Here is a 27,948-nt window from a genome sequence, read left to right on the forward strand (position 1 = left end):
AGCCTCTTCTAAAGATGATACACAAGAAAGCCTGAAAACAGTTTGCTGAAGACAAGCAGACCAAGGACATGGATTACTGGAACCATGTCTTGTGGTCTGATGAGACCAAGATAACGTATTTGGGTCAGATGGTGTCAAGCGTGTGTGGCGGCAACCTGGTAAGGAGTACAAAGACCAGTGTGTCTTGCCTACAATCAAGCATGGTGGTGGGAGTGTCATGGTCTGGGGCTGCATGAGTGCTGCCGGCAGTGGGGAGCTACAGATCATTGAGGGAACCATAAATGCCAACATGTACTGTGACATACTGAAGCAGAGCATGATCCCCTCCCTTCAGAGACTGGGCCGCAGGGCAGTATTCCAACATAACAACCCCAAACACACCTCCAAGATGACCACTGCCTTGCTAAAGAAGCTGAGGGTAAAGGTGATGGACTGGCCAAGCATGTCTCCAGACCTAAACCCTATTGATCATCTGTGGGACATCCTCAAACAGAAGGTGAAGGAGCGCAAGGTCTCCAACATCCACCAGCTCTGTGATGTCATCATGGAGGAGGGGAGGAGGACTCCATTGGCAACCTGTGAAGCTCTGGTGACCTCCATGCCCAAGAGGGTTAAGGCTGTGCTGGAAAATAATGGTGGTCACACAAAATATTGCACTTTGGGCCCAATTTGGACATTTTCACTTAGGGGGTGTACTCACTTTTGTTGCCAGCGGTTTCGACATTAATGGCTGTGTGTTGAGTTATTTTGAGGGGACAGCAAATTTACACTGTTATACAAGCTGTACACTCACTACTTTACATTTTAGACAAGTGTCATTTCTTCAGTGTTGTCACATGAAAAGATAGAAGAAAATATATTTACAAAAATGTGAGGGGTGTATTTACTTTTGTGAGATACTGTAATTTGACGTTAAATACCATTGCTATGGCAGAAGATAGCTGTCATAACCGCGGTATAATTTTGTTCTGTTGGCGATTCAGCGTCTGATAAAAGTGATCCCAGCAGAGGATTTGCTGCAGGATCACTTTTAGAGGTGGTGGGAGAGATAAGCCCCCCTCCTGCGGCTTCTGGTAGTTTCTGGGCTTTCCGATAGCTCCGACTTATCTGATGGCTAGGCAGGAAGTCAAGTGAGGGCAATATGGCCCCCACTCGGCTCTATGCCCTTGGGGGGACTGGTTCTCAGGCCAAAACTATTTTTTCGAAAAGTCAAAAAGTCTTTTTTTTTTTTTTTTGCTTTTAAAGGTAAATAAGAGATCTGGGGTCTTTTTGACCCCAGATCTCTGAATAAAGAGGACCTGTCATGCTAATTTCTCCTACAAGGGATGTTTACAATCATTGTAATTCGAATAAAAGTGATAAAAATTAAATAAATAATAATAATAAAAATGAAAGCGTCCCATCCCTCCGAGCTCCGCCGCAGAAGCGAATGCAAGCGTAAGTCGCGCATGCACATGTAAGCGGTGTTCAAACGACACATGTGAGGTATCATTGCGATTGTTAGAGTGAGAGCAATAATTATAGCACTAGACCTCCTCTGTAATTCTAAACTGGTAAACTGTAAAAAAAACAAAATAATAATTTTTACAGGAAACGTGTAAAAATAAAAAAAATGTGTATAAAAAAAAAAACTATGATTTAAAAGCGCCCCCATCCGCTCAAGCTTGCATGCACATGTGAGGTTTTGTCGCGATCGTTATCGCAAGAGCAATAATTCTAGCACTAGTCCTCTTCTGTAACTCTAAACAGGTAACTTGTAAACATTTTTTAGGTGGAGATTTTTAGGTACCGTAGTTTGTCGCCATTCCATGAGCATACGCAATTTTAAAGCGCGACATGTTAGGTATCGATTTACTCGGTGTGACATCATCTTTCACATTATAGAAACAAACTGGGCTAACTTCAGTGTTTTGTTTTTTTCTTTAATTAAAAAAAATGTATATTTGTTTCCAAAAACAAATTTGCTTTTGAAAGACCGCTGCGCAAGTAGAGTGTGACATAAAATATTGCAACCATTGCCGTTTTTTTCTCTAGGGTCTCTGCTAATATATATATATATATATATATATATATATATATATATATATATATATATATATATATATATATATATATATATATATATATATATATATATATATATATATATTTTTTAAATATATATATATATATATATATATATATATATATATATATATATATATATACACACATACATATATATATATATATATATATATATATATATACAGTATATATATATATTTAAAAAAAAATATATATATATATATATATATATATATATATATAAAAAAAAATATATATATATATATATATATATATATATATATATATATATATATATATATATATTAGCAGAGACCCTAGAGAATAAAACGGCAATGGCTGTTTTATTCTCTAGGGTCTCTGCTAATATATATATATATATATATATATATATATATATATATATATATATATATATACATATATATACATATATATATATATAAAATGTTTTGGGGTTTCTAAGAAATTTTCTAGCCAAAAATCCTAATTTAACCACTTCCGGACCGCCCACCGTCGTTATACGTCGGCACTTTGAAGAGGAATGTCATTGTTATGGCAGCAGTTAGCTGCCATAACCCTGGAATCCTCTTTTTCAGCAGGTGGTCCGCTTCAAGATAAAAGTGGTCTCTGTGGCGGGTTCTCTGCGAGATCGGCGGCGGGAGAAGGGTCCCCTCCTCATGCTTACCGGCAGGGGAGGCGATCGGATCCTTCTTCTGGCCTGACATGGAGGTGAGCGAGGGTTAGATGCCCCCCCCCCCCACCCATCTCCATACCATTGCAGGACGGAAGGGACGTCAAAACGTCACTTCCACCCATCGCTCTTAAAAGGGCCATTTTTTTTTTTTTAAATGAAACCTTTTTTTTTATTTTTATTTTTTATTGCATTTTAGTGTAAATATGAGATGTGAGGTCTTGTTGACCCCAGATCTCATATTTAAGAAGTCCTGTCATGCTTTTTTTCTATTACAAGGGATGTTTACATTATATGTAATAGGAATAAAAGTGGCACTTTTTTTTTTTTAAAGAAAAGTCTAAAAATAAAAGGTAAAATAAATAAGGGCGGCACAGTGGTGTAGTGGGTAGCACTCTCGCCTAGCAGTAAAAAGGGTCACTGGTTTGAATCTCAACCATGACACTACCTGCCTGGAGTTTGCATGTTCTCCCTGTGCCTGCGTGGGTTTCCTCCAGGTACTCCGGTTTCCTCCCACACTCCAAAGTAGGTTAATTGGCTTCTGTCCAAAATTGGCCCTAGTATATGAATGTGAGTTGGGGACCTTGGATTGTGGGCTCCTTGAAGGTAGGGACTGGTGTGAGTGTGCAATGTATGTGTAAATTTATGGCGCTTTATGGGTACCTTAAATAAATAATAATATAATAGATGAGCATCTTAATGAGATTCAATGTACAGGGATAGGGATAATTGCACACTCACTCAGGATGGACTGGTGTCTTTATGCAACCTTACTAACTATATAACTATAAGAAAAATATTTTTTTTTAAACGCGCCCCGTCCCGACGAGCTCGCGTGCAGAAGCGAATGCATATGAGAGTAGCGCCCGCATATGAAAACGGTGTTCAAACCACACATGTGAGGTATCGCCGCAATCGGTAGAGCGGGAGCAATAATTCTAGCCCTAGACCTCCTCTGTAACGCAAAACATGCAACCTGTAGAATTTTTTAAACATCGCCTATTTTTTATTTTTAAAGGGTAAAAGTTTGTCGCCATTCCACGAGCGGGCGCAATTTTTAAGCGTGACATGTTGGGTATCAATGTACTCGGCGTAACATCATCTTTCACAATATATATATAAAAAAAAACAATTGGGCTAACTTTTTACTGTTGTCTTATTTTTTAATTCAAAAAAGTGAATTTTTTCCAAACAAAAGTGCGCTTGTAAGACCGCTGCGCAAATACAGTGTGACAGGAAGTATTGCAACGACCGCCATTTTATTCTCTAGGGTGTTAGAAAAAAAATGTATAAGGTTTGTGGGTTCTAAGTAATTTTCTAGCAAAAAAAAAAAGTTTTTAACTCGTAAAAATTAAATCTCAGAAACAGGCTCGGTCCTTAATAAGTGGTAAAACTTGTAAAAAAAAAAAAAACTGTTCCAGAAAGGGAACTGTTACGCCGCGTACACACGGTCGGAGAATCCGTCAGAATGCGTCTTATCGGACCGTGTCGTCAGATAATCCGACTGTGTGTGGTATGCGTCGGACTGATTCCGTCCGAATCTCCGTCTGACCCAATTTTCCAACATGTTGGAAATATTTTCCGACCAACTGGGCCGGTCGGACCTAATCCGATCATGTGTAGAGAATTTTGATCGGATCAAGTGCCACGCATGCTCAGATCAAATTCCTACATCAAAGCTATTGGCTATTAGCCTGAATGTAGTCCCATCGTAACGAAATTACGTCATCACGTTCTGAATGATCGGATTTTTCGACAACTTAGTCCGACCGTGTGTATGCAACAGTTTCGGACAAAATCCGTCAGACTAAATCTGACGGACAAAATCCGACGGATTTGGTTGGCAGAATCTCCGACTGTGTGTACAGGGGCTTAGACCCCTTTTACACATGCGGACAGTATGTCCGTATTTCATCCATCCATTTGCGGATGAAATACAGACATACATGCATTCCTATGGGATAGCGGGTGTCTGTGGATGAATATCCGCAGACACCCGATATCGTCCGCCTCCGCAACAGTCCAATTCTGCAGACGGAGGAAAATCCTATTTTTCTATCCATCTGCAGAGCGGATCGGATGAACACTGACAGACGGTCCGTGCTCATCCGATCCCCATAGAGGAGAGCCGACAGGGCGGTCCCTCCACAGTGTGCCGGGACCGCCCTGTTATCCGCCGGCTCAGCGGGGACAAAAGGAGCCATCCCCGCTGAGCGAGCGGATCACCACGGGGCGGATCATTACTGATCCGTCCCGTGTGAAAGGGGCCTTAAGCAAATGTATTGGACATTTTGACAAGTGGTCCTGGATAACAGTAGCAGTCCTCTGATTTTTTTTTTGATTTTATTATTATTATTATACAGGATTTATATACCCTGTTTCCCCGAAAATAAGACCTAGCGTGATTGTCGGTGATGGCTGCAATATAAGCCCTACCCCCCCTCCAATAAACCCTACCCTGTTTCCCCAAAACTAAGCCCTGCCCTGAAAATAAGACCTACAAGAACTTTAACTAGGGCTTATTTGGGGGGGTAGGGCTTATATTGCAGCTATCACCGACAATCATGCTAGGTCTTATTTTCAAGGAAACAGGGTAGCGCCAATTTATTGCCCGCGTTGTGACATAACCTTCAGAATTCTTGCAGTTTCACACAAAACCTTTATGTACCTGGAGTCATAGATTTATTTTTACATTCATATAACCCCCCCCCCCCCCCCCAAAATAAATAAATAAATAAATTGCACATTATCGAATGTTAACGATCCAATGACAAAAGATAACAGATGTTGTTATTTAACCTGTGAATTGTATACGGCTGTGATGAGAATCGTTACATGTAAGGTATTCTAAGGGCAAAGCGGTAATTAGCTACTTCATAATTGTCAGAATGAATTGGGTGTGCGGGGGAGGGGTGCCGTTTTTCATCTTCATTGTGGCGCTGGAGAGGACAGCTGTGTTCCCGGCCAGATCCATTATATCTTATCACCGGAGGACAGACCTGCACAGGCAGTTCATGAAATATGGCTTCTGTCATGGCTGCTACGAAAGCCATCCCGGGATACGCGGGGGCCACGCGGCTCCGGCAAAAAAAAAAAAAAAAAAAACGGGCAACAAACAGGCTGAAACACAAAGCAATTTTTTTTGGGGGGATTTTTATAGCGCTTATCTCTTGCGAAAAGTCATAAATGGATATTATTGCCCAAGAAGAACATTGCTCGTATTGTATGGTCTATGTGGTGTAAATTAACATTTATATTGTACTTAACTGCGTGTTGTTCTTCTTATTTTTATAGATGCGCTTTTATGTTGAGTGTGGCCATGTATCAGTAACGATATTGATTCTGTTTTTATTTCTGTATTGTACATGTTCATGGAGGGTGAACCAATTATCTATTCATTTGCAAGTGAACCCGTGGGGAAAGTAGAAATAGAAAATTAATGGTGGGATTCGGGTACAGTAGCCATCAGTAAGTACCTTTTACCTTCCCATTTGCCCATCTACAGCGGCCCTTCTCACCTTTTTAACACAGAGGAACCCTTAAAATAACTTTTCAGGTTCAGGTAACCTGTGATGTGAGGGGGTCTGTGATGTGAGGGGGTCTGTGATGTTAGGGGGTCTCTGATGTTAGGGGGTCTCTGATGTTAGGGGGACTGTGATGTTAAGGGCCCTGTGATGTTGGGGGGTCTGTGATGTTGGGGGGACTGATGTTAGAGGGTCTCTGATGTTAGGGAGGCTGTGATGTTAAGGGGCCTGTTTTGTTAGGGGGACTGTGATGTTATGGGGCCTGTGATGTTGGGGGGTCTGTGATGTTGGGGGGACTGATGTTAGAGGGTCTCTGTTAGGGAGACTGTGATGTTAGGGGGGCTGTGATGTTTGGGGGTCTCTGATGTTAGAGGGACTATGATTTAAGGGGGACTGTGATGTTAGAGGGACTATGATTTAAGGGGGTCTGCAATGTTAGGGGGACTGTCATGTTAGGGGGACCGTCATGTTAGGGGGACCGTCATGTTAGGGGGACTGTGATGTAAAGGGGGGGTTTTGATGTAAGGTGGTAAAACCTGACGTGAACGGGGCAGAGGAAACTAATGTAAAGGGGGGGAATGATGTGAAGGAAGGACTGTGATATAGCGGGGGGCTGTGATCTCAATAGGGGACTGTGATGTAAAAGGGGGAGGCTGTGATGTTATTGGGGGCTATGAGTTAGAGAGAAATAACTTATGTAAAGGGGGACTGTGATGGTAAAGGGGGACTGTGATGGTAAAAGAGGACTGGGATGTAAAGAGGAGGACTTTTATGTGAAGGGGGACTGTGATGTAAATGAGACTGCTATGCAAAGGGGACTGTGACTATGATGTAATGAGGGGGACTCTGATGTAAATGGGGAATTCTGATGTAAAGGGGGGTCAGTGATGTAAAGGGGACTGTTACGTTAAGAGGGCAGTGATGTAAACTTTTATGTGAAAGGAGGACTGTGATGTAAAGGGGGGGCTGTGATGTAAAGGGGATTGTGATGTTAAGGGGGGACTCCGATGTGAAGGGATACTGTGATGTAAAGGGGGGAACTGGGATGTGAAGGGGGGGGGGCTATGATGTAAAGGAAGGGGGCTGTGATGTGAAGGGGGGCTGTGATATGAAAGGGACTGTGATCTTAAGGGGAAACTGATCTAAAGAAATGAGGAGCTGTAATGTAAAGAGGAGGAATGTAACATGAAGGGAGGACTGGTGGGGGTGTGATGTAAAGGAAACTGTGAGGGCTGTGATGTAAAGGAGAGGGGGCTGTGATAATAAGGGGACTGTGGTGTAAAGGGGGGGATATGGTGTGAAGGAGGGGGGGGGGGGGGCTCTGATTTGAAGGGATACTGTGATGTAAAGGGGGGACTATGATGTAAAGGAGGGACTATGATGTAAAGGAGGGGGGCTGTGATTTAAAGGGGGGGCTCTGATGTGAGGGGGGGGGGCAGTGAAGTGAAGGAGGGACTGTAATGTGGAAGGGGGGACTGTGATGTAAAGGAGGGGGGTGGTGATTATGGGGAGGGGGGACTGTGACGTTAAGAGGAAACTGACCTAAATGGTGTGGGGAGCTGTAATGTAAAGAGGGGGGGGGGGTTGTGATGTAAAGGGGAAACTGTGATGTAAAGGGTAGGCTGCGATGGGAAGGTGACTGCGATATGAAGGGGGGCTGAGGACACTGATGTGAAGGGGGACACTGAGGACATTAATGGCTGTGAAGGATTTTTAGCACAAACATGCGATGCTGACCTTTGCTAGAAGAATATCGCATTGCCCGGACCTCTGTGAGTTATAATTCATTCCCCCCTCCCTTATCAAGCACCTTCACTTCTTTCGTGCATATAGTGAAAAACACATCCTCTTCCTTTTTTCCCTTCTCTTGCTGTCCCTTCCATCACCTGATAAAGTTATTCTCTCTCCACATCTGAGCTTATAATAAAAAAATTGCATATTTGTAGAGCCCCAGCCTGGGTGACAATTGGCTTTCTCAGTGCGCCTTCTTCATATAACACTGAAATCATTCCCAGTCTGTCTCTCCTTCCCCCACCCTTTACACACTTATTTTTATAATCGTTTCCAGAGACTTTTGGGGTCAGTTTGGAAAAGTGTTTCAGTCATGCACCCAGACCTTACAAATTCTGATCGTATTTTACTTTATATGGGTATTTCCTGTGATCATCAGCTCCATCTAGTGGCTATAATGCGGTATTTTTCCTGGTTGAGGCACTTTAAGAAAATGACCACATTATGGCCACTAGATGGGGCAGATGATCATAGAAAATCTCTGAAATAAAACAAAGAAAAAAGAAGACGAAGAAGGGAAAAACACAAAAAATCTCAAAAAAATTGTTGGTTGTGTTGGACTTTTTAGGCATACTACTGTGATTGAATATATAGCATAAATAAATAATAATAAAAAAAAAAAAAAAAAATTTAATAAATAGACCCCTTTGAGATTAGCAGCAAAAGCTGAGCCTGCTAACTTTTAATCTGATGTGAACCAGAAGATGTAGCTTAGTATTAGGTGCAAACATAACATTTTACTTTTATGTTTATGGTAGAATTTATTATTTAAAGTTTTATGCTTTTAAAACAAAGAAACAAAGGCATCTCTGAAAAAAGTTAAAGTGTAACCAAAGGCAAAACTTTTTTTTTTATTGTTTTAGTTTTGGATAGAGTGCAGATGGATTAGAACCCCTGTCAGTTTTTATTGCTGTCTGTGCCCCCTTTAGGGAGATTCACCCTCTCTGTTTGTCCTGTTTACTGTTATCATTGAAACTGAAAAAAAATCCCAAATTTTGGGTTGTCCCCAGAACAGTAACAGAGGAAAAATCTTTCAGTGGGGACACTAGTTCTGGGGTTTCCTCACTTTGGAAGGATTTCCTCTCACTTCCTGTTTTGGTCATGGGACAGGAAGTGAAGGGAAATCTCCCTAATGGAAAAACAGATGGCACATCACCCCCGACAAAAAAAAAAAAGAAGAAGAATTTTCCTTAAGGGTGTTTGGACCGCTCTTCAGAGAGCATTTGATAGGCGATGAGGAGGTTATTATATATGAATAAGGGGACCGCCGCTCTTCCGGCCAGCCTGTGTAACCAAAAGGTGAGGAGCGACCTCAGCCTACATGTCTCCCCCAAACCAGGTCCCCCCAACGCGTTTCCCCCAGCCCACCGGGAATTAGTCATAATCCCTATGACTAAGCCCCCAGTGGGTGGGGTGAAACCCCCCTCTTTCTCTCTCACCCTCCTCTCTCTCTCTCAACTCCCCATCTCCCCCCTACTTCCATTTCTCTCCTTTTCCATCTTCCCCACCTCTCTTTCCTTCCTATTTCTATCTTTTCTCCTACATGGGGGGATGGGGGGGCACTGTGTCAGGCTAGTGAGGGGGGTGGGGAGTGCACTGTGGCAGGCTAGTGTGGGCGGGCTGGAGGGGCACTGTGGCAGGCTAGCTGGGGGGGGGGGGTACTTACTACTCCACAATCCACCAGAAACCCTGCATAGCCACAAGAGAACCCACACAGCCACTAGAGACCCTGCATAGCCACCAGAGACCCCACATAGCCACCAGAGACCCCGCATAGCCACCAGAGACCCCCGCATAGCCACCAGAGACCCCCGCATAGCCACCAGAGACCCTTGCATAGCCACCAGAGATCCCCGCATAGCCACCAGAGATCCCCGCATAGCCACCAGAGATCCCACATAGCCACCAGAGACCCCACATGGCCACCAGAGAACCCTACACAGCCACTACAGACCCCGCATGGCCACCAGCGAACCCTGCACAGCCACCAGAGACCCTGCATAGCCACCAGAGACCCTGCATAGCCACCAGAGACCCCACATAGCCACCAGAGACCCCACATAGCCACCAGAGACCCCACATAGCCACCAGAGACCCAGCATAGCCACAGGGAACCCTGCACAGCCACCAGAGACCCAGCATAGCCACAGGGAACCCTGCACAGCCACCAGAGACCCCCCATAGCCACCAGAGATCCCACATAGCCACCAGAGATCCCACATAGCCACCAGAGACCCCACATAGCTACCAGAGGTTCTACTTTAATATTTATCACTACTGATGCCCATGATGCTCTTTTCTCTTCAAAAGCTATTCTGGCAGGAGTGTCCAATGATTGACCCCCCCCCCCCCCCCTCTTCTTGCTGTGGTTCCTTTTTATGACTCCTACATCACTACAGGACACAGCAGGGGGCCAGAGGAAGGAACCATAAAGTACATACAATCAGCTCATTTGTACATGTATCTCACCATTCTACATCTCAACTCTGGCACTGTAGCGTGATGACGTCATCCGAGTCATGTGCCAATTATGTCATCACGCTACAGCGCCACAGTTGAAATGTAGAGCAGTAAGATATCTTTACATGTGAGCTGATTGTATGCATTGGAGAACATTTGGATTGTATGTATTAAAGGACCAAACTTTCAACCAATATCCTGAAAGCTTGCTGAATGTTAAAGATGTTTTAACAAGCTTATGAGGATAGAAGAGATTGGTTGCATGGGGGTAAATCGTACGTTTTTTTTTCTGTAGGGATGCCTTTGATTCTCATTTTTAAAAAGGAACAGCCTATTTGTGGTACCTGTTAAAACATTTCAAAAAGTTGACACCAACTGTATTAAACAGCCACCAAGAAATACTTTATATGAATTCTGGTGGTCATTGAAATGCTTTTTATGGAAAAATATTTTGATCAGGAGCAATAATTGTTCTTTTTGTGATTTTTTTTTTTTCATCCTCTAGACTATCGTCAGGGGCAGTAAACCTCCACTAGATGCTTCCATCAATGGCTTGCTTGAAGACTTCGACAACATTTCCGTAACACGTTCCAACTCCCTAAGAAAAGAAAGTCCTCCCACCCCACGCCAAGGGCATTCCAACCATTCAAAGAGTTACCCGGAAGAAAATGGCTTCTTTACCTTCTCCCACTACAGCCTTGAACCGGAGATCTCAAGAAGCAACATCTCTGAGAGGTACAAGGAACGGAGTCTGAGTGCTGAGGAGGCGGAGGGCTACTACAGGGCCAACAAGCCGGCCAGGCACAATGGGCATCCGGTTAAAATGAGGTCCTACGAAGCCTACTTTCCTGAAGTTAAAAATGTGAACATGTTGAGTTACACCTCGGAGTACCACCCACAGCTGGAGACTAAAAGCAAATCTGTTGACCAGTGTGGAGCACCATGGGACTACAACAGGGTCACCGGGACATCTCTTCAGGACTACAGGGACTATTTTCCACCTTCTATTACAGGGACTGTCATGCTGAGCGAGGGCTCGAAAGAAAGACTTGAGTACAGTGAATGGGCAGATGGTCTTTCTAAGGATGATTATGATAAGAGACCCAAGTCATCTTATGTAACACAAACCAGTCCTCAACCAGCCATAAGACAAAGGTCAAGGTCAGGATCAGGCCTTCAAGAACCAGTCATACCTTATGGTGCACTGAAAACCAACCAGCAAGGGCATTCTTTTGCTTCGTACACCTACCCGCGTTTGTCAGAAACCGCAGCGTGCATTCCAAAGGTAATATGTCAGTATATTATTTTATTATTTTTATATGTTAAAGCACACCGATCAACAGGGCCACCATGGGGGGGGGGACCCATACGCATGTAGGGGGCCTGGCATCCTGAGGGCCAGGAGAAGGCGAAGAGGAGTCGGCAGCTGCTGCTGCTCTGTGTTATTGAGCACCTATCAGGCGCATTACTGCCACCTCTGGCCACTTCCTGCATCTGCACTCCTTGTGTGTATGGTGACTGTACTGTATTCTGGACTGGGCTCAGCTCCTTTCTGTGTCTCAGCGACATGTGTCAGCTTTGTGCAAACAAGAGCTGGGACTAGGAAGACCTCCTCTACAAGTAGGGGCCTGTATGTACAAGTGAAGAGAGGGAGCTGTTTGTGTGTTTTACAGATGTGTGTGTGTGTGGGGGGCTGACATATATACAGATGTGAGGTGTGAGTAGGAGCTAAATGCGTACATGTGTGGGAAGGGAGGGTGGCTGAGTGCACACAGGTGTTAGTGATAGCTGAGTGCGTACAGGTCTGAGGGGGGCTAAGTGCATAGAGGAGTGAAGGGGGCTGAGTGCGTACAGGTGGGGGGGGGCTGAGTGCGTACAGGTGTGAGGGGGCTGAGTGCATACAGGTGTGAGGGGGGCTGAGTGCATACAGAAATGAGGGGGGCTAAGTGCGTACAGGTGTGGGGGGAGGTAAGTGTGTACAAGTGTGGGGGGGGGGGGGGCTGAGTGCATACAGGTGTGAGGGGGGATAAGTGCGTACAGGTGTGAGGGGGATGAGTGCGTACAGGTGTGAGGGGGGCTGAAGTGCATACAGGGGTGGTGGGGAGCTGAATGCATACAGGTGTGGGGAGACTGAGTGCGTACAGGTGTGGGGGGACTGAGTGCGTACAGGTGTGGGGGGACTGAGTGCGTACAGGTGTGGGGGGACTGAGTGCATACAGGTGTGAATAGGGGCTGAGTGCATACAGGTGTGAATAGGGGCTGAGTGCATACAGGTGTGAGGGGGGGCTGAGTGCATACAGGTGTGAGGGGGGGCTGAGTGCATACAGGTGTGGGGAGGGATGAGTGCATACAGGAGTGAGGGGGGCTAAGTGCGTACAGGTGTGGGGGGGCAGAGTGCGTACAGGTGTGAGAGGGGCTGAAGTGCATACAGGGGTGGTGGGGAGCTGAATGCATACAGGTGTGGGGGGGACTGAGTGCGTACAGGTGTGGGGGGACTGAGTGCGTACAGGTGTGGGGAGACTGAGTGCGTACAGGTGTGGGGGGGGCTGAGTGCATACAGATGTGAGGGGGGCTGAGTGCGTACAGGTGTGAGGGGGGCTGAGCGCATACAGGTGTGAATGGGAGCTAAATGCATACAGGTGTGAGGAGGGATGCATGCATACAGGTGTGGGGGGGGCGGAGTGCGTACAGGTGTGGGGGGACTGAGTGCGTACAGGTGTGGGGGGACTGAGTGCGTACAGGTGTGGGGGGACTGAGTGCATACAGGTGTGACTAGGGGCTGAGTGCATACAGGTGTGAATAGGGGCTGAGTGTATACAGGTGTGAGGGGGGGCTGAGTGCATACAGGTGTGAGGGGGGGCTGAGTGCATACAGGTGTGAATGGGAGTTGAGTGCATACAGGTGTGGGGAGGGATGAGTGCATACAGGAGTGAGGGGGGCTAAGTGCGTACAGGTGTGGGGGGGCGGAGTGCGTACAGGTGTGAGGGGGGCTGAAGTGCATACAGGGGTGGTGGGGAGCTGAATGCATACAGGTGTGGGGGGACTGAGTGCGTACAGGTGTGGGGGGACTGAGTGCGTACAGGTGTGGGGGGACTGAGTGCGTACAGGTGTGGGGGGGGGCTAAGTGCGTACAGGTGTGAGGGGGGCTGAGTGCGTACAGGTGTGAATGGGAGCTAAATGCATACAGGTGTGAGGAGGGATGCATGCATACAGGTGTGGGGGGGCTGAGTGCGTACAGGTGTGAGGGGGGCTGAGCGCATACAGGTGTGAATGGGAGCTAAATGCATACAGGTGTGAGGAGGGATGCATGCATACAGGTGTGGGGGGGCGGAGTGCGTACAGGTGTGGGGGGGCGGAGTGCGTACAGGTGTGGGGGGGGCTGAGTTCGTACAGGTGTGGGGGGGCTGAGTGCATACAGGTTTGGGGGGGCTGAGTGCGTACAGGTGTGAGGGGGGCTGAGTGTGTACAAGTGTGAGGGGGGCTGAGTGTGTACAGGTGTGGGGGGGCTGAGTGCGTACAGGTGTTGGGGGGGACTGAGTGCGTACAGTCGTAAGGGTGGGCTGAGTGCGTACAGGTGTGAGGGGGGCTGAGTGCGTACAGGTGTGAGGGGGGACTAAGTGCATATAAGTGTGGGGGAGCTGAGTGTGTACAGGTGCTGTATTGAGTGTGTCCTTGCGTCAGGTGCCCCCAACAGAGTCCGCCCTTGCATCAGGTGCCCCCAACAGAGTCCGTCCTTGCATCAGGTGCCCCCAGCACAGTCTCCCCTTGCATCAGGTGCCCTGGCATCAGGTGCCCCCAGCACAGTCAGTCCTTACACCAGTGTTCCCAGCCTCCTCTACATAGTTACTCCCCTGTGCATAGTTACCCCCCTGTACATAGTAACCACCCCCTATGCATTGTTACCCCTCCTGTACATAGTATCCCCCCCTGTACATAGTTCCCCCCGAACATAGTTAACCCCCCCTCCTGTACATAGTTAACCCCCCTCCTGTACATAGTTAACCCCCCCTCCTGTAAATAGTGAAAGTGATCCAGCACAGAGCGCTTTTCAGAGGGGCGGCAAGGGCAGCCACATGTATGAACAAGCCCTATACCTCACTTGTCCCATTGACACAAACATATTACACATCTGTATCAGACATTCATGATTCCTTTTTATGATTTTTGATCACAATAAAAACTGAATAAATGGAACTATAAATAAATATGTCACCAATGTTCCCCCATCAGCATTCTTCAGTAATTATATGAATCTTTGTTCTTATTGAAAATATGCGTTTTGGGTTTATCATGGCATGGCAATACATGTTCAGCAATCTATAAATATCGTTGTTCTGCTTTTATACTCATTATCACAGTTGTTTGTGGCACATTATCATTAGGAATACAATACAAATAAGTGCAGGACTAGATATATGTGTGCGAGGGAAGTTTTTTAGCCCCGTAATTTAACCCATTATTTTTTTAAATCATAGAATTAATCATTGCTAGGAACTAAACTTCACAGAAAAAATTTAATAATCCTTTGTGATGATGGCGGTTAGGCGTTTTACTTTCTGCACCACATTGACAGGGATATAGTTATACCTTTATCACTCATTAAAGCAGTACTCAACTCCCCCCCCCCCCCATATTTCCCCCATCCCCTTACCTGTGTTCCTTGGTTTTCTTCAAAACACATACTCACCTGCACAATAAATCCAACATTGTCCCACTGCAATACGCTGTTTGGGTGCCTGCGCCGCCATCTTGGTTCTCTACATCTGGCTGTTATTTCTGGGTGCAGGCAGCCAGCTCTGATAATGCCCCTCTGGCCTACCAGCTAGCTACTTAATTATTGAAGGGGCACTCTCCAGACACCTAGTGTACCATGCAAGTAGCCGCAGAGCACTTTACAGGTCTGGGGCCATGGTACACCCACTGGTGGAACCCTGTCTTCCTAGTGAATACGCCCACTAGAGGGCTAGAAGGCTGTCTGGATGGGGCTTGTTTCCTGGGTCCTACATAGGAACTCTCCAGCTCTGATTGTGTTCTGGTGGACGCAGAGTGCTTTCCAGACTACCAGTGTGGTTATTCATAGTGCTTTACCCTAGTAGAGCCTGGTACTGTAGTGGTCGTTCTTAGTGTACGAATCTCTACACTAATATGGACACGGGTGTGTAGAACTATTGTTCGTGGACATTATCCATTCCAGTGGTGGCTGGTGCTCAAAATCTTTGGGGGGGCGCAAACAAACTGAAAAATTCAGAAAAAAACCCCATCAATCGCAGACACTGTGCCATCAAATACAGCCACTGTGCCCCATCAAATGCAGCCACTGTACCGCATCAAATGCAGCCACTGCGCCCCATCAAAAGCAGCCACTGTGCCCCATCAAAAGCAGCCACTCTGCCATCAAAAGCAGCCACTCTGCCATCAAAAGCAGCCACTGTGCCCATCAATTGCTCCCGCTGTAGCCCATCAAACCCAGCCACTGTGCCCATCAAATACTGCCAGTGTGCCCCCCACAGGCCCGCCGTCTGCACTTACCTGTCTTGGGACAGCTCCTCGATGTCTTTTCCCGTCCTCTCTTCCCATCCTCTGCTATGATTCGACACCTGGTGTTCAATCACAGTGCTTGTCGTTTTAGCCAGGTGACGGGTAACAGATTCGAGCACCTGATTGGCAGAGAGGCGGTTTAGTGTTAGGAAAGTGAATATTAATTTGCTTTCCTAACACAGGCGCTCGCAGGCCACCTTTTTTTTTACACCTATTAGAGCCTATGGCTCTAATCAGGTGCTTCAAAACTACCCCCCCCCCCCCCCCCCCCGCCACTGTAATTCAGGCGTCCTGAAATGGACCAGGTTCCTGAATAGGGGGTGGCAGCGGCAGCCATAGATAGATTCATGCAATAGCATGAATCTATTTTTTGGTGCTAGAGGGGTGGCAGGAGAGAGGGGGCGGCACTCGTACGCCTTTAATGCACGGACCGCCACTGATCCATTCTATCTTATGGATGTGAACCATGTCCATTGGCTTCATTTGCAGCTCTTGGAATTCAGTTCCAGTGATGCAAAGGAAGTGGATGGCTGGAAGACTTCTCTCTGCTGGTCCTGCACTTATTGAGATCCAAATGGTATTAATAATGGATAATTTTCTAATCTAACCTATGTTGCCCATGTGCAATTATAAAATGACTAGCAATTATTGTCTGTAGCCATTATCTGTTCCAGATTTTGGTCCATCTCCTACGACTTTCTTTGCAGCTCTTTGAATTCAGTTGTATAAGTTCTCCGTGCAACAAAGGAAGTGAATGCTGAAAGACTTCCCTCTGCTGATCATGTACTTATTGAGGTTTATTACAAATCTGATCAAAAGCTATGGCTTTGGTATCTTAAGGAAGACATTGTTTTTCAGTTTAAGGCCCCATTCATTTTTCCCCTAATGACAAGAGAAAAACTCCCCCTTTAACAGGCTTTGAATAACATGGCAATTTGTAAATGACTGAGCAATTCTCCTGTATTACACAAGGGCAAGATGAAATGTGCTGGTGAAATTCTTAGGCCGCGTACACACGGGCGGACTGTTCGCCCAACCTTGTCCGCTGAACAGTGTTTGGGCGGACAGTCCGCTCGTGTGTGGGCTTTCAGCGGACAGTTTCAGCGGACAGTTGGACGGACAAAGTCTTTCGGAAATTCCGAAAAACTGTCCGCTGAAACTGTGTTTGAGCGAACAGTCCGCCCGTGTGTGGGCCTGTCCGCTGTACTTTCGAAATGAGCGGACTGTTCCCGCTCGGAAAGTCCGCCCACTTCGAGCGCGTGTACAGGTAGGCGGGGCCCGCGAAGGATACGTCGCGGGCTCCGCCGCCTGGAATGGGCTTAAAGGGGAACCCCAACGCCGAAAAAAATCGGCGTGGGGGTTCCCCCCAAAGTCCACACCAGACCCTTGTCCGAGCACGCTACCCGGCCGGCCAGGAAAGGGGGGCGAGCGAGCGCGCCCCCCTCCTGAGCCGTACCAGGCCGCGTGCCCTCAACATGGGGGGGTGCCTTGGGGAAGGGGGGGCCGCGCGGCCCCCCCACCCCCAAAGCACCTTGTCCCCATGTTGATGAGGACAAGGGCCTCTTCCCGACAACCCTGGCCGTTGGTTGTCGGGGTCTGCGGGCGGGGGGCTTATCGGAATCCGGGAGCCCCCTTTAAGAAGGGGGCCCCCGGATACTGGCCCCCCACCCTATGTGAATGAGTATGGGGTACAATGTACCCCTACCCATTCACCTGTGAAATAAAGTACAAATAAAAACACAACACAGGGGAAAAAAATATTTTATTGCACAGCCGGGGGTCTTCCGTCTTCGGGGGTCTTCTCGCCGGACTCCTCCGCTATGTGTGTGTAGCTCTTTTGCTAGCGGAGGAGTCCGGCTTTCTTCCTCCCCGCCGCCGGCCTCTTCTCCCGACTTCGGGGGTCTTGTCCCCCTCTTCGGTTCTTCTGCCGGGCCACCGCGCCTGGTCCGGTGGCCCGGTCTTCTGTCGCCGTCTTCCGTTCTTCTGTCGCCGCCTTCGGTTCTTCTGCCGGGCCACCGCGCCTTCTTGTAGCTCTTTTACAGGCGGTGGCCCGGTCTTCTGTCGCCGTCGCCGCCTTCCGTTCGTGTTCTTCTTCTTGTTCTTCTTGTTCTTCTTCCAGGAGATGTTGACACGTCGCTCCCTCCGGCCGGAATGCCAGAGCCGCCCTGCGTTGCCACTTATATAGTGACAATGGGGCGGGGTCACATGGTATATGTCACATGGGTTGGTCACATGGGTTGATGTCACATTGTGACATCAACCCATGTGACCAACCCATGTGACATATACCATGTGACCCCGCCCCATTGTCACTATATAAGTGGCAACGCAGGGCGGCTCTGGCATTCCGGCCGGAGGGAGCGACGTGTCAACATCTCCTGGAAGAAGAACAAGAAGAAGAACACGAACGGAAGGCGGCGACGGCGACAGAAGACCGGGCCACCGCCTGTAAAAGAGCTACAAGAAGGCGCGGTGGCCCGGCAGAAGAACCGAAGGCGGCGACAGAAGAACGGAAGACGGCGACAGAAGACCGGGCCACCGGACCAGGCGCGGTGGCCCGGCAGAAGAACCGAAGAGGGGGACAAGACCCCCGAAGTCGGGAGAAGAGGCCGGCGGCGGGGAGGAAGAAAGCCGGACTCCTCCGCTAGCAAAAGAGCTACACACACATAGCGGAGGAGTCCGGCGAGAAGACCCCCGAAGACGGAAGACCCCCGGCTGTGCAATAAAATATTTTTTTCCCCTGTGTTGTGTTTTTATTTGTACTTTATTTCACAGGTGAATGGGTAGGGGTACATTGTACCCCATACTCATTCACATAGGGTGGGGGGCCGGTATCCGGGGGCCCCCTTCTTAAAGGGGGCTCCCGGATTCCGATAAGCCCCCCGCCCGCAGACCCCGACAACCAACGGCCAGGGTTGTCGGGAAGAGGCCCTTGTCCTCATCAACATGGGGACAAGGTGCTTTGGGGTGGGGGGGCCGCGCGGCCCCCCCTTCCCCAAGGCACCCCCCCATGTTGAGGGCACGCGGCCTGGTACGGCTCAGGAGGGGGGGCGCGCTCGCTCGCCCCCCTTTCCTGGCCGGCCGGGTAGCGTGCTCGGACAAGGGTCTGGTGTGGACTTGGGGGGAACCCCCACGCCGATTTTTTTCGGCGTTGGGGTTCCCCTTTAAGTTCATTCCAGGCGGCGGAGCCCGCGACGTATCCTTCGCGGGCCCCGCCTACCTGTACACGCGCTCGAAGTGGGCGGATTTGCCTCCTTACGTGGGCGAGTCCGTTCATTTCAAAAGTTGAGCGAACTGTTTGCCCAACCTTGTTCGTCAAACAGTCCGCTCGTGTGTGGGCAAGTCCGCTCATGCAAATTTTGAGCGGACTGTTTGACAAACTGTTTGCCGAACAAGGTTGGGCGAACAGTCCGCGCGTGTGTACGCGGCCTTAGTCAGTAGATTTTGCATCTCCAGAATCCTTCCCATCCAGATCTTCATCAGAAGCTTCATCAACGCCTTTCCTTCCAACTCGTCTTGTAACAAATGGTACATCACCACCACCACCACCACGTCGAAGCTTGCTCTTAAGAGTGTTACTTATTGAGGTTTAAATGGGAGAGTATTGCTGCGTACACACGACCGGACTTTTCGACTGACATGCTCCGGCGTACAATCCGCCGGACTTTGCAGCTGACTTTCCGCCGGACTTTCAAACTAACGGACTTAGGCTGCGTACACACGGGCGGATTGTCTGCCCAACTTAGTCCGCTGAACCGTGTTTCAGCGGACAATCCGCTCGTGTGTGGACTTCAGTGGACTTTTTCAGCGGACAGTCTGACGGACTTAGTCTTTCGGAATTTCCGTAATTTTGTCCATCCAAACTTGGTTTCAGCGGACAATCCGCTCGTGAGTAGGCAAGTTGGACGGACTAAGTATGGCGCATGCTCAGAAAGGATTTACACGGCGAAAGGTTGCATTGCAGTGTAATGGACGTCGTATTTCTAGTCCCGTCGAACATGCTGTACACGTCATCGCGCAAGCTTTCAGCGGACTGTCTGTTCGTCGTGTGTGGTCAAGTCCGTTCATTTAAAAGTTGGACGGACTGTCTGTCGGATTGTCCGACGAACTTAGTTGGGCAGACAATCCGCCCGTGTGTACGCGGCCTTAGCCACACACAATCACTCCAAGTCCGACGGATTCAAATGTGATGACGTAGAATAAGGAAGTTCATAGCCAGTAGCCAATAGCTGCTCTAGCGTCAGTTTTAGTCCGTCGGACCAGCACACAGACGACTGGATTTTTAGACTGGACTCGGAAAGATTTGAAGCGAGTTTTATTTCTAGGTCCGCCGGACTTTTGGGAAGAAAAAGTCCGCTGGAGCCCACACACGATTGAATTGTCCAACGGATTCCAGTTTGCCGGACCAAGTCAGTCAAAAATCCGGTCGTGTGTACGCGGCATAAGTCAACTCAGGGCCACCAAACCAACATATATTATCAGTATTTGAAGAACGAGTATTATTCTTGGAGAGTGGAGAATTATGTTTATTGAGGGCCAACATGTTGTGCAACCAAATTCAAAGAACTGCAAAGGAAGTCAAGTTCTCCACACCACAAAGGAAATGTAAGCTGGAAGACTTCCCTCTGCTGGTATTGCACTTATTGAGGTCTAAATGGGAGAGTAAGTCAACTCTGGGCCACCAAGCCAACATATATTATCAGTATTTGAAGAAAGTGTTTTATTCCTGGAGAGTATTTTAAACTGGTCCATGTTTCCCATATACAATTATATGGCAACTGGCAATTATTGTCTATAGCCATCATCTGTTCCACCTGTTGTTCCATCTCCTTTGACTTCCTTTGCAGCTCCTTGAACTCAGTTGCATAAGTTCTTCATGCCACAAAGTAAGTGGAGGCTGGAAGACTTACGTCTGCCGGTTCTGCACCTATTAACGTAAAAATGGGGGAGTATGTCCACTCAGGGCCACCAGAACAACATAGATTATTTATACAATGACTTGCAATTAATTATTTAGCCATTATTCATTCCACCATTTGGGCCATCTCCATTGACTTCCTTTGCAGCTCTTTGAACTCAGTTGCATAAGTTCTCCATGACACAAGGCAAATGACTGCTGAAAGACTTCCCTCAGCTGGTATTGCACTTATTGAGGTCTAAATGGAGGATTATGTCCATTCAAGGCTACTAGGCCAAAATACTGTCTATTATTTATACAATGATTGACAATTATTGTCTTTAGCTAGCCATCATCTGTTTCACCTTTTGGTAAATCTCTAACTTTCTTTCCCGCTCTTTAAATTTGGTCACATAAGTTCTCCATGCCATATGGGAAGGGTATGCTAGAAGACTTCCCCTGCTGGTATTGTACTTATTGAGGTATGAATGGGGTAGTATGTCAATTTAGTGCCACCAGGCCTACATATATTATCTGTACTGGAAAAAATAGTATTATTCCTAGAAATTTTTTAAAATGTGTCCGTGTTTCCCATTCACAATTATACAGTGACTGGCAATTATTTTCTATAGCTATCAACTGTTCCACCTTTTGTTCCATCTCCTTTGACTTCCTTTGCAGCTCTAAGCCCTTGTACACACGGTCGGAGAATCTGTCGGAATGAGTCTTATCGGACCGTGTCGTCAGATAATCCGACTGTGTGTGGTATGCATCGGACTGATTCCGTCCGAATCTCCGTCCGACCCAATTTTCCAACATGTTGGAAATATTTCCCGACCAACTGGGCCGGACGGACCTAATCCGATCATGTGTAGAGCATTTTCATCGGACCAAGTGCCACGCATGCTCAGATCAAATTCCTACATCAAAGCTATTGGCTACTAGCCTGAATGTAGTCCCATCGTAACAAAATTACGTCATCACGTTCTGAAAGATCGGATTTTTCGCCAACTTGGCCCGACCGTGTGTATGCAACAGTTTCGGACACAATCCGTCGGACTAAATCCGACGGGCAAAATCCGACGGATTTGGTTGGCAAAATCTCCGACCGTGTGTACGTGGGCTTAGCCATCATCTGATCTACCTTTTATTCCATCTCCATTGACTTCCTTTGCAGCTCTTTGAATGGATTTGCATAAGTTCTCCATGCTGCAAAGGAAGTGGATACTGGAAGACTTCCCTCTGCCAGCCCTGCACTTATTGAGATTTAATGGGCAATTATGTCCACTAGAACAACATATCTTATTTATACAATGACTGACAATTAATGTCTTTAGCCATCATCTGTTACACATTTTGAGCCATCTTCATTAAACTCATTTGCATAAGTTCTCAATGCTGCAAATAAATTGAATGCTGGAAGACTTCCCTCTGCTAGTCCTGCACTTATTGAGGTCTAAATGGGGGAGTATGTCCGCTCAGGGCTACTGGGCCAAAATATATTATTTATAATGACTGGCAATTATTGACTTTAGCCATCACCTGTTCCACCTTTTGGTCTATCTCTGTTGACTTCCTTTGCAGCTCTTTGAACTCGTTTGCATAGGTTCTCAATGCTGCAAAGGAAGTGAATGCTGGAGGATTTCCCTCTGCTGGTCCTGCACTTATTGAGGTCTACATGGGGGATTATGTCCACTCAGGGCAACTAGGCCAAAATATATTATTTGTAATGACTGGCAATTATTGTCTTTAGCCATCACCTGTTCCACCTTTTATTCTATCTCTATTGACTTCCTTTAGAGCTCTTTGAACTCATTTGCATGTTATCCATGCTGCAAAAGAAGTCTATGCTGGAAGACTTCCCTCTGCTGGTCCTGCACTTATTGAGGTCTAAATGGGGTAGTATGTCCACTCAGGGCCACCGGGCCAACATATATTATTTTTACTGGAAAAATGTTATTATTCCTGGAGAGTTTTCAAAACATGTTGCCCATATGCAAATATTTTATTTAGCCATCATCTGTTTCACCTTTTGGTCCATCTCCAGCTCTTATAACTTGTTTGCATAAGTTCTACATGCTGTGATAGAAGTGAATGCTGGAAGACCTCCCTCTGTTGGTCCTTCACTTACTGAGGTATAAATGGGGGAGTATTTCCACTCAGGGCTACTGGGCCAAATAATATTATTTATACAATGACTGGCAATTATTGTCTTTAGCCATCATCTGTTCCACCTTTTGGTCCATCTCTGTTGACTTCCTTTGAAGCTCTTTGAACTTGTTTGCGTAAGTTCTCCATGCTGCAAAAGGAAGTGAATGCTGGAAGACCTCCCTCTGCTGGTCCTGCACTTATTGAGGTATAAATAGGGGAGTATTTCCACTCAGGGCTACTGGGCCAATAATATTATTTATACAATGACTGGCAATTATTGTCTTTAGCCATCACCTGTTCCACCTTTGGTCAACCTCCTTTGACTTCCATTGCAGCTCTTATAACTTGGTTGTATAAATCCTCCATGTTTCAAAGGAAGTGGATACTGAAAGACTTCCCTCTGCCAGCCCTGCACTTATTGAGATTTAATGGGCAATTATGTCCACTAGAACAACATATCTTATTTATACAATGACTGGCAATTATTGTCTTTAGCCATCATCTGTTCCACCTTTTGGTCCATCTCTGTTGACTTCCTTTGAAGCTCTTTGAACTCGTTTGCGTAAGTTCTCCATGCTGCAAAAGGAAGTGAATGCTGGAAGACCTCCCTCTGCTGATCCTGCACTTATTGAGGTATAAATGGTGTGGTGTGAGTGGTGTATGTCCACTCAGGGCCACCAGGCCAACATATACTATTTCTACAATGACTGGCAATTATTGTCTTTAGCCATCACCTGTTCCACGTTTTTGTCCATCTCTGTCGACTTCCTTTGTTGACTTCCTTTGCAGCTCTTTGAAATGGGGGAGTATGTCCACTCAGAGCCAACAGAACAACATATTTGTACCGGTCCTGGGTCAAAATGCCTGGCAGCCCATTCCTCCGATGCCCTACACATGAGACGTTTCGATTATCTACACGTAGAGACATGTTCATTTTAAGGTTCAAAAATCACTACTGTCCTACTTAAGAGATAGTTGGGAATTATAATATAAGGTTTATAGAACAGAAAATATCATGAGCAGAATAATGAAGGAAAATGTAGTATGACATGCAAAGGATTTTACCCCGACAAGCATTTTGTAGAGTGTAATTAGCAGTTGACATGGCGGCGACTCTTGCATGTTGCTTTGCCTCAGCTCTAGTAATGAGCAATAATTTAGTTCTATGATCAGCTCAGAATTGGAATTGTCAGGAGCGGGCCCTTCAGCTGGCATAGCTTAGTTCAAAGCAAATCTTCACTGCTTAAATCTTAATGACTAGCTGGAATATATATATATATATTTTAACCAGACTGCAAGTGCCAGACAAGCCATATATTATACTGAATGTTTGAAATGATGCTCATGAATTTTTCATGCTTAATCTGTATCTTTAACTGACTTCAGCCACACTGTAAAGAGCTTAGAACATAAATCCAAAACCCCACACATTTCTGTAATATAATATATGTAGCCGGGTAGATTGAACCGTTTCCTATTTGGTTTTTAAAGATGTTTTCAACCTCATCTTAGTTTCCACACGCGGGGACTGTTCGCCCAACTTTGTCCGCTGAACAGTGTTTCGGCGGACAGTCCGCCCGTGTGTGGGCTTTCAGCGGACAGTTTCAGCGAACAGTTTGCTGAACAAGGTTTTTCGGAATTTCCGAAAAACTGTCCGCTGAAACTTGGTTTCAGCGAACAGTCCCCTCGTGTGTAGGCTTGTTCGTCAAACTAAGTTCCGCGCATGCTCAGAAAGGATTTACACGCCGAAAGTTGTAATGCAATGTATAGGACATCGTATTTTTCGTCCCGTCGTACGTGCCGTTCACGTCATCGCGCACGTCATCGCGCACGGTTTCAGCAAACTGTTCGTACGTCGTGTGTGGCCATGTCCGTCCATGCTAATTTTGAGCGGACTGTTTGCCGAAACTGTTTGACGGACAAAGTTGGGCGAACAGTCCCCGCGTGTGTACGCGGCCTTAGAGTGCTTTGTCCTACTAGAGCAGCGGTCTCCAAACTGCGACCCATGGGCCTCTGCTTGCATTTATCTGGCCCTTGGGGCACTAATGCATCTACCGATGCCAACAACAGATCATAAATGCGCCCCTGTCGGGGTGCACATGCCAGCAGATAAGTTCACACCCCTAGAAGAACTTTGAGGCGCAGAAGAACACTTATTCCCTTTGCTCGTAGGAATCGGGACATTGGTGCATAGAAGTGCGCATGCGCGAACTCAACGCTTGCTCGTACCCGCGCGCAGCCGTAATTGACGCCGGTGCCAAATAAGACTATTTAAAGCCAGCCAGTGCCTAGCCCAGTGCTGCTTTGTCTTTAGCTCCTATGCATCCTGTTACCTGTGAAACCTGTATCCTGATCTCTGTTATCTACCCGGCTTGTCTGATCATCCCTTGAACTCCACCTGCATTGACCTCGGCTTGTCCTGTGACCTATCTTCTGCCTTCTCCTTTGGCTCCTGTTTGCACTAATCTGGTTCCAGACCCGACTTGCCTCCTGACTACGTTCCTGCCTGTACCCTGCATACAATTTATTTCAATGATACCAACAATAGGGCACAATGACGGGGCACAATTCCTCCGTAAGACAGCAATGATGGGGTACAACGTCTTCCAATAATGCCAACAATGGGGTACAATGGGGCAGATTTGACACAGCGGTCGCCAATCTGCCAATCACTCACTGAAGAGGCAGAACGGCAGTCTGCCAATGTAAACAAGGCAGACCGCCGTTCTGTCAGAGAGGAAGAGAGAGATCTTGTGTTCTGTGTTCCTGATTAGCAAGAACACAAGATCTCTCTCTTCCTCCAGTTAAGCCATCCCCCACACACTTAGAAAGCACTCTCTAGGAGCTCACTCAACCCCTTAATCGCCCCTGATGTTAACCCCTTCCCTGCCAGTGTCATTTATACAGTGACAGTGCATATTGGCCTAAATTTATGAATAAATTAGATGTTTTCACATTTTTTTTTATTGGATATGTTTTATAGCAAAAAAAGGTAAAAAATATTGTTTGTTTCTTTTCAAACTTGTCGGTATTTTTGTTGGTAGTGCAAAAAAAAAAAAAAACCGCAGACGTGATCAAATAACACCAAAAGAAAGCTCTATTTGTAGGGAAAAAAAGAACATAAATTTTATTTGGGTGCAGCATCGCACGACCGCGTAATTGTCAGTTAATGTAACCCAGTGCCGTATCGTAAAAAAAATGGGGGATAAATCCTTCCGGAACTGGAATAATGATGACTCCTGAGCTGACAGGGGACCCAGATAAGACATCCCCTGAAAATAAGCCCTAGTGTGTTTTTTGTAGCCAAAAATGAATATAAGTGCCGGTCTTATTTTCCGGGAAACATGGTAGTCTTGTGGCACCCGGGACTAGCATACACCCCGGTGATGGATAGGGGCTGATCTCAGAGGAGGTCATTAGCCGCGGCTCCGGCTGGTAAGTAGACGTGTTGCTGAGTTCTGAAGGATTAGAAAGCTGCCTTATCATCCAGGCAGATTTCTGTAAAGCTCATTTATTGACAAAGCATTACAAATCTATGGACGGCGATCGTCTCTCTGTTCTCATCAGAGGCCTCAACAACCATAATAATAGCAACGCTGCCGTAATATTAATACAGAGGGGGATCTCAGCAGAGCTGGAGACATGGGCAATGAAGCGTGACAGATACACAGCAACTGAGCATCTCAAGCTGTTCCTGTGTTCTGCGCTATGATACCGCTCCGCCGCTTTGTGCTTCCCATACATAATATTACATCAGGCTGAACAGAAATGATTTCCCCCATTTCTAATGACCGCCCTTTTATTCTTTAGCTAGAGTAATAGAACAGAACTCCCAGGCACACATAAAATTATTACCAATAATAGAATGTAGTTTGTGTATTCAACTGGCAAAAGTTGGTTTTCTTGATATCAGCCTCCTGCAATCCCTTCTGCAACAGCACACAGACTGGGAGAGGGAGAGATGGCATTTTGGAAAGACACTCTCAACCTTGATCATTCAGCTTTGTAAAGGCACCAACCCAGAGCCACTTATACCTTTCCAGCTATCCCCTGTCTCTACAGCCCCCATCATAACCTGCACCCCCAGCCAACCCAGACCCACCTATATGTTAGCAGCAATCCCCCATGTCTACTACCCCCATTGTGCCCTGCACCCCCAGCCAGCTCACACCCATCTATAACTTACCAGCAATCTCCTTTCTCTCCTACCCCCATCGTACTCTGCAGCTCCAGCCAACCCAGACCTTCTTATACCTTACCAGCAATCGCCCATCTCTCCTACCCCATCATACCCTGCACCCCCAGCTAACCCAGACCTTCTGATACCTTACCAGAAATCTCCCATCTCTCCTACCCCCATCATACCCTGCACCCCCAGCCAACCCAGATATTATACCTTACCAGCAATCCCCCGCCTCTCCTACCCCCATCGTACCCTGCACCCCGAACCAACTTAGACCTACTTATACTTTGCCAGAAATCTACCATCTCTCCTACCCTCATCTAACCCTGCACCCCCAGCCAACCCAGACCCACCTATACCTTACCAGCAATCCCCTGCCTCTCCTATCCCCATCATACCCTACACAACCAGCTATCCTAGACCCACCTATAACTTAACAGCAATCCCCTGCCTCTCCTACCCCCATCATACCCTGCACCCCCAGCCAACTCAGGCCTACTTATACCTTACCAGCAGTCTCCATCTCTCCTACCCCCTTTCCTATCCCCATCATACCCTGCACCCCCTGACAATCTAGACCCACCTATAACTTACCAGCAATCCCCCATCTCTACTACCCCCATCTAACCCTGCACCCCCAGCC

At 46.9% G+C, this 27,948-nt stretch overlaps 1 protein-coding gene across 5 annotated transcripts in view; it reads left to right on the top strand.

The window, feature by feature from the left end:
* Window positions 1–27,948, top strand: part of PAK5 (p21 (RAC1) activated kinase 5) — a 247,059-nt gene that overhangs the window by 177,334 nt on the left and 41,777 nt on the right. For all 5 annotated transcript variants that reach the window (XM_077485477.1, XM_077485478.1, XM_077485479.1 and 2 more), the window contains one exon: window positions 11,042–11,821. In XM_077485477.1, the coding sequence (XP_077341603.1) occupies window positions 11,042–11,821 (780 nt within the window). The remainder of the gene's footprint in view (window positions 1–11,041; window positions 11,822–27,948) is intronic.

This window comes from Lithobates pipiens, unplaced genomic scaffold, assembly GCF_037356315.1.
Source record: "Lithobates pipiens isolate NorthernLeopardFrog02 unplaced genomic scaffold, aLitPip1_a1.2 Scaffold_18, whole genome shotgun sequence".
Lineage (NCBI taxonomy): Eukaryota > Metazoa > Chordata > Amphibia > Anura > Ranidae > Lithobates > Lithobates pipiens.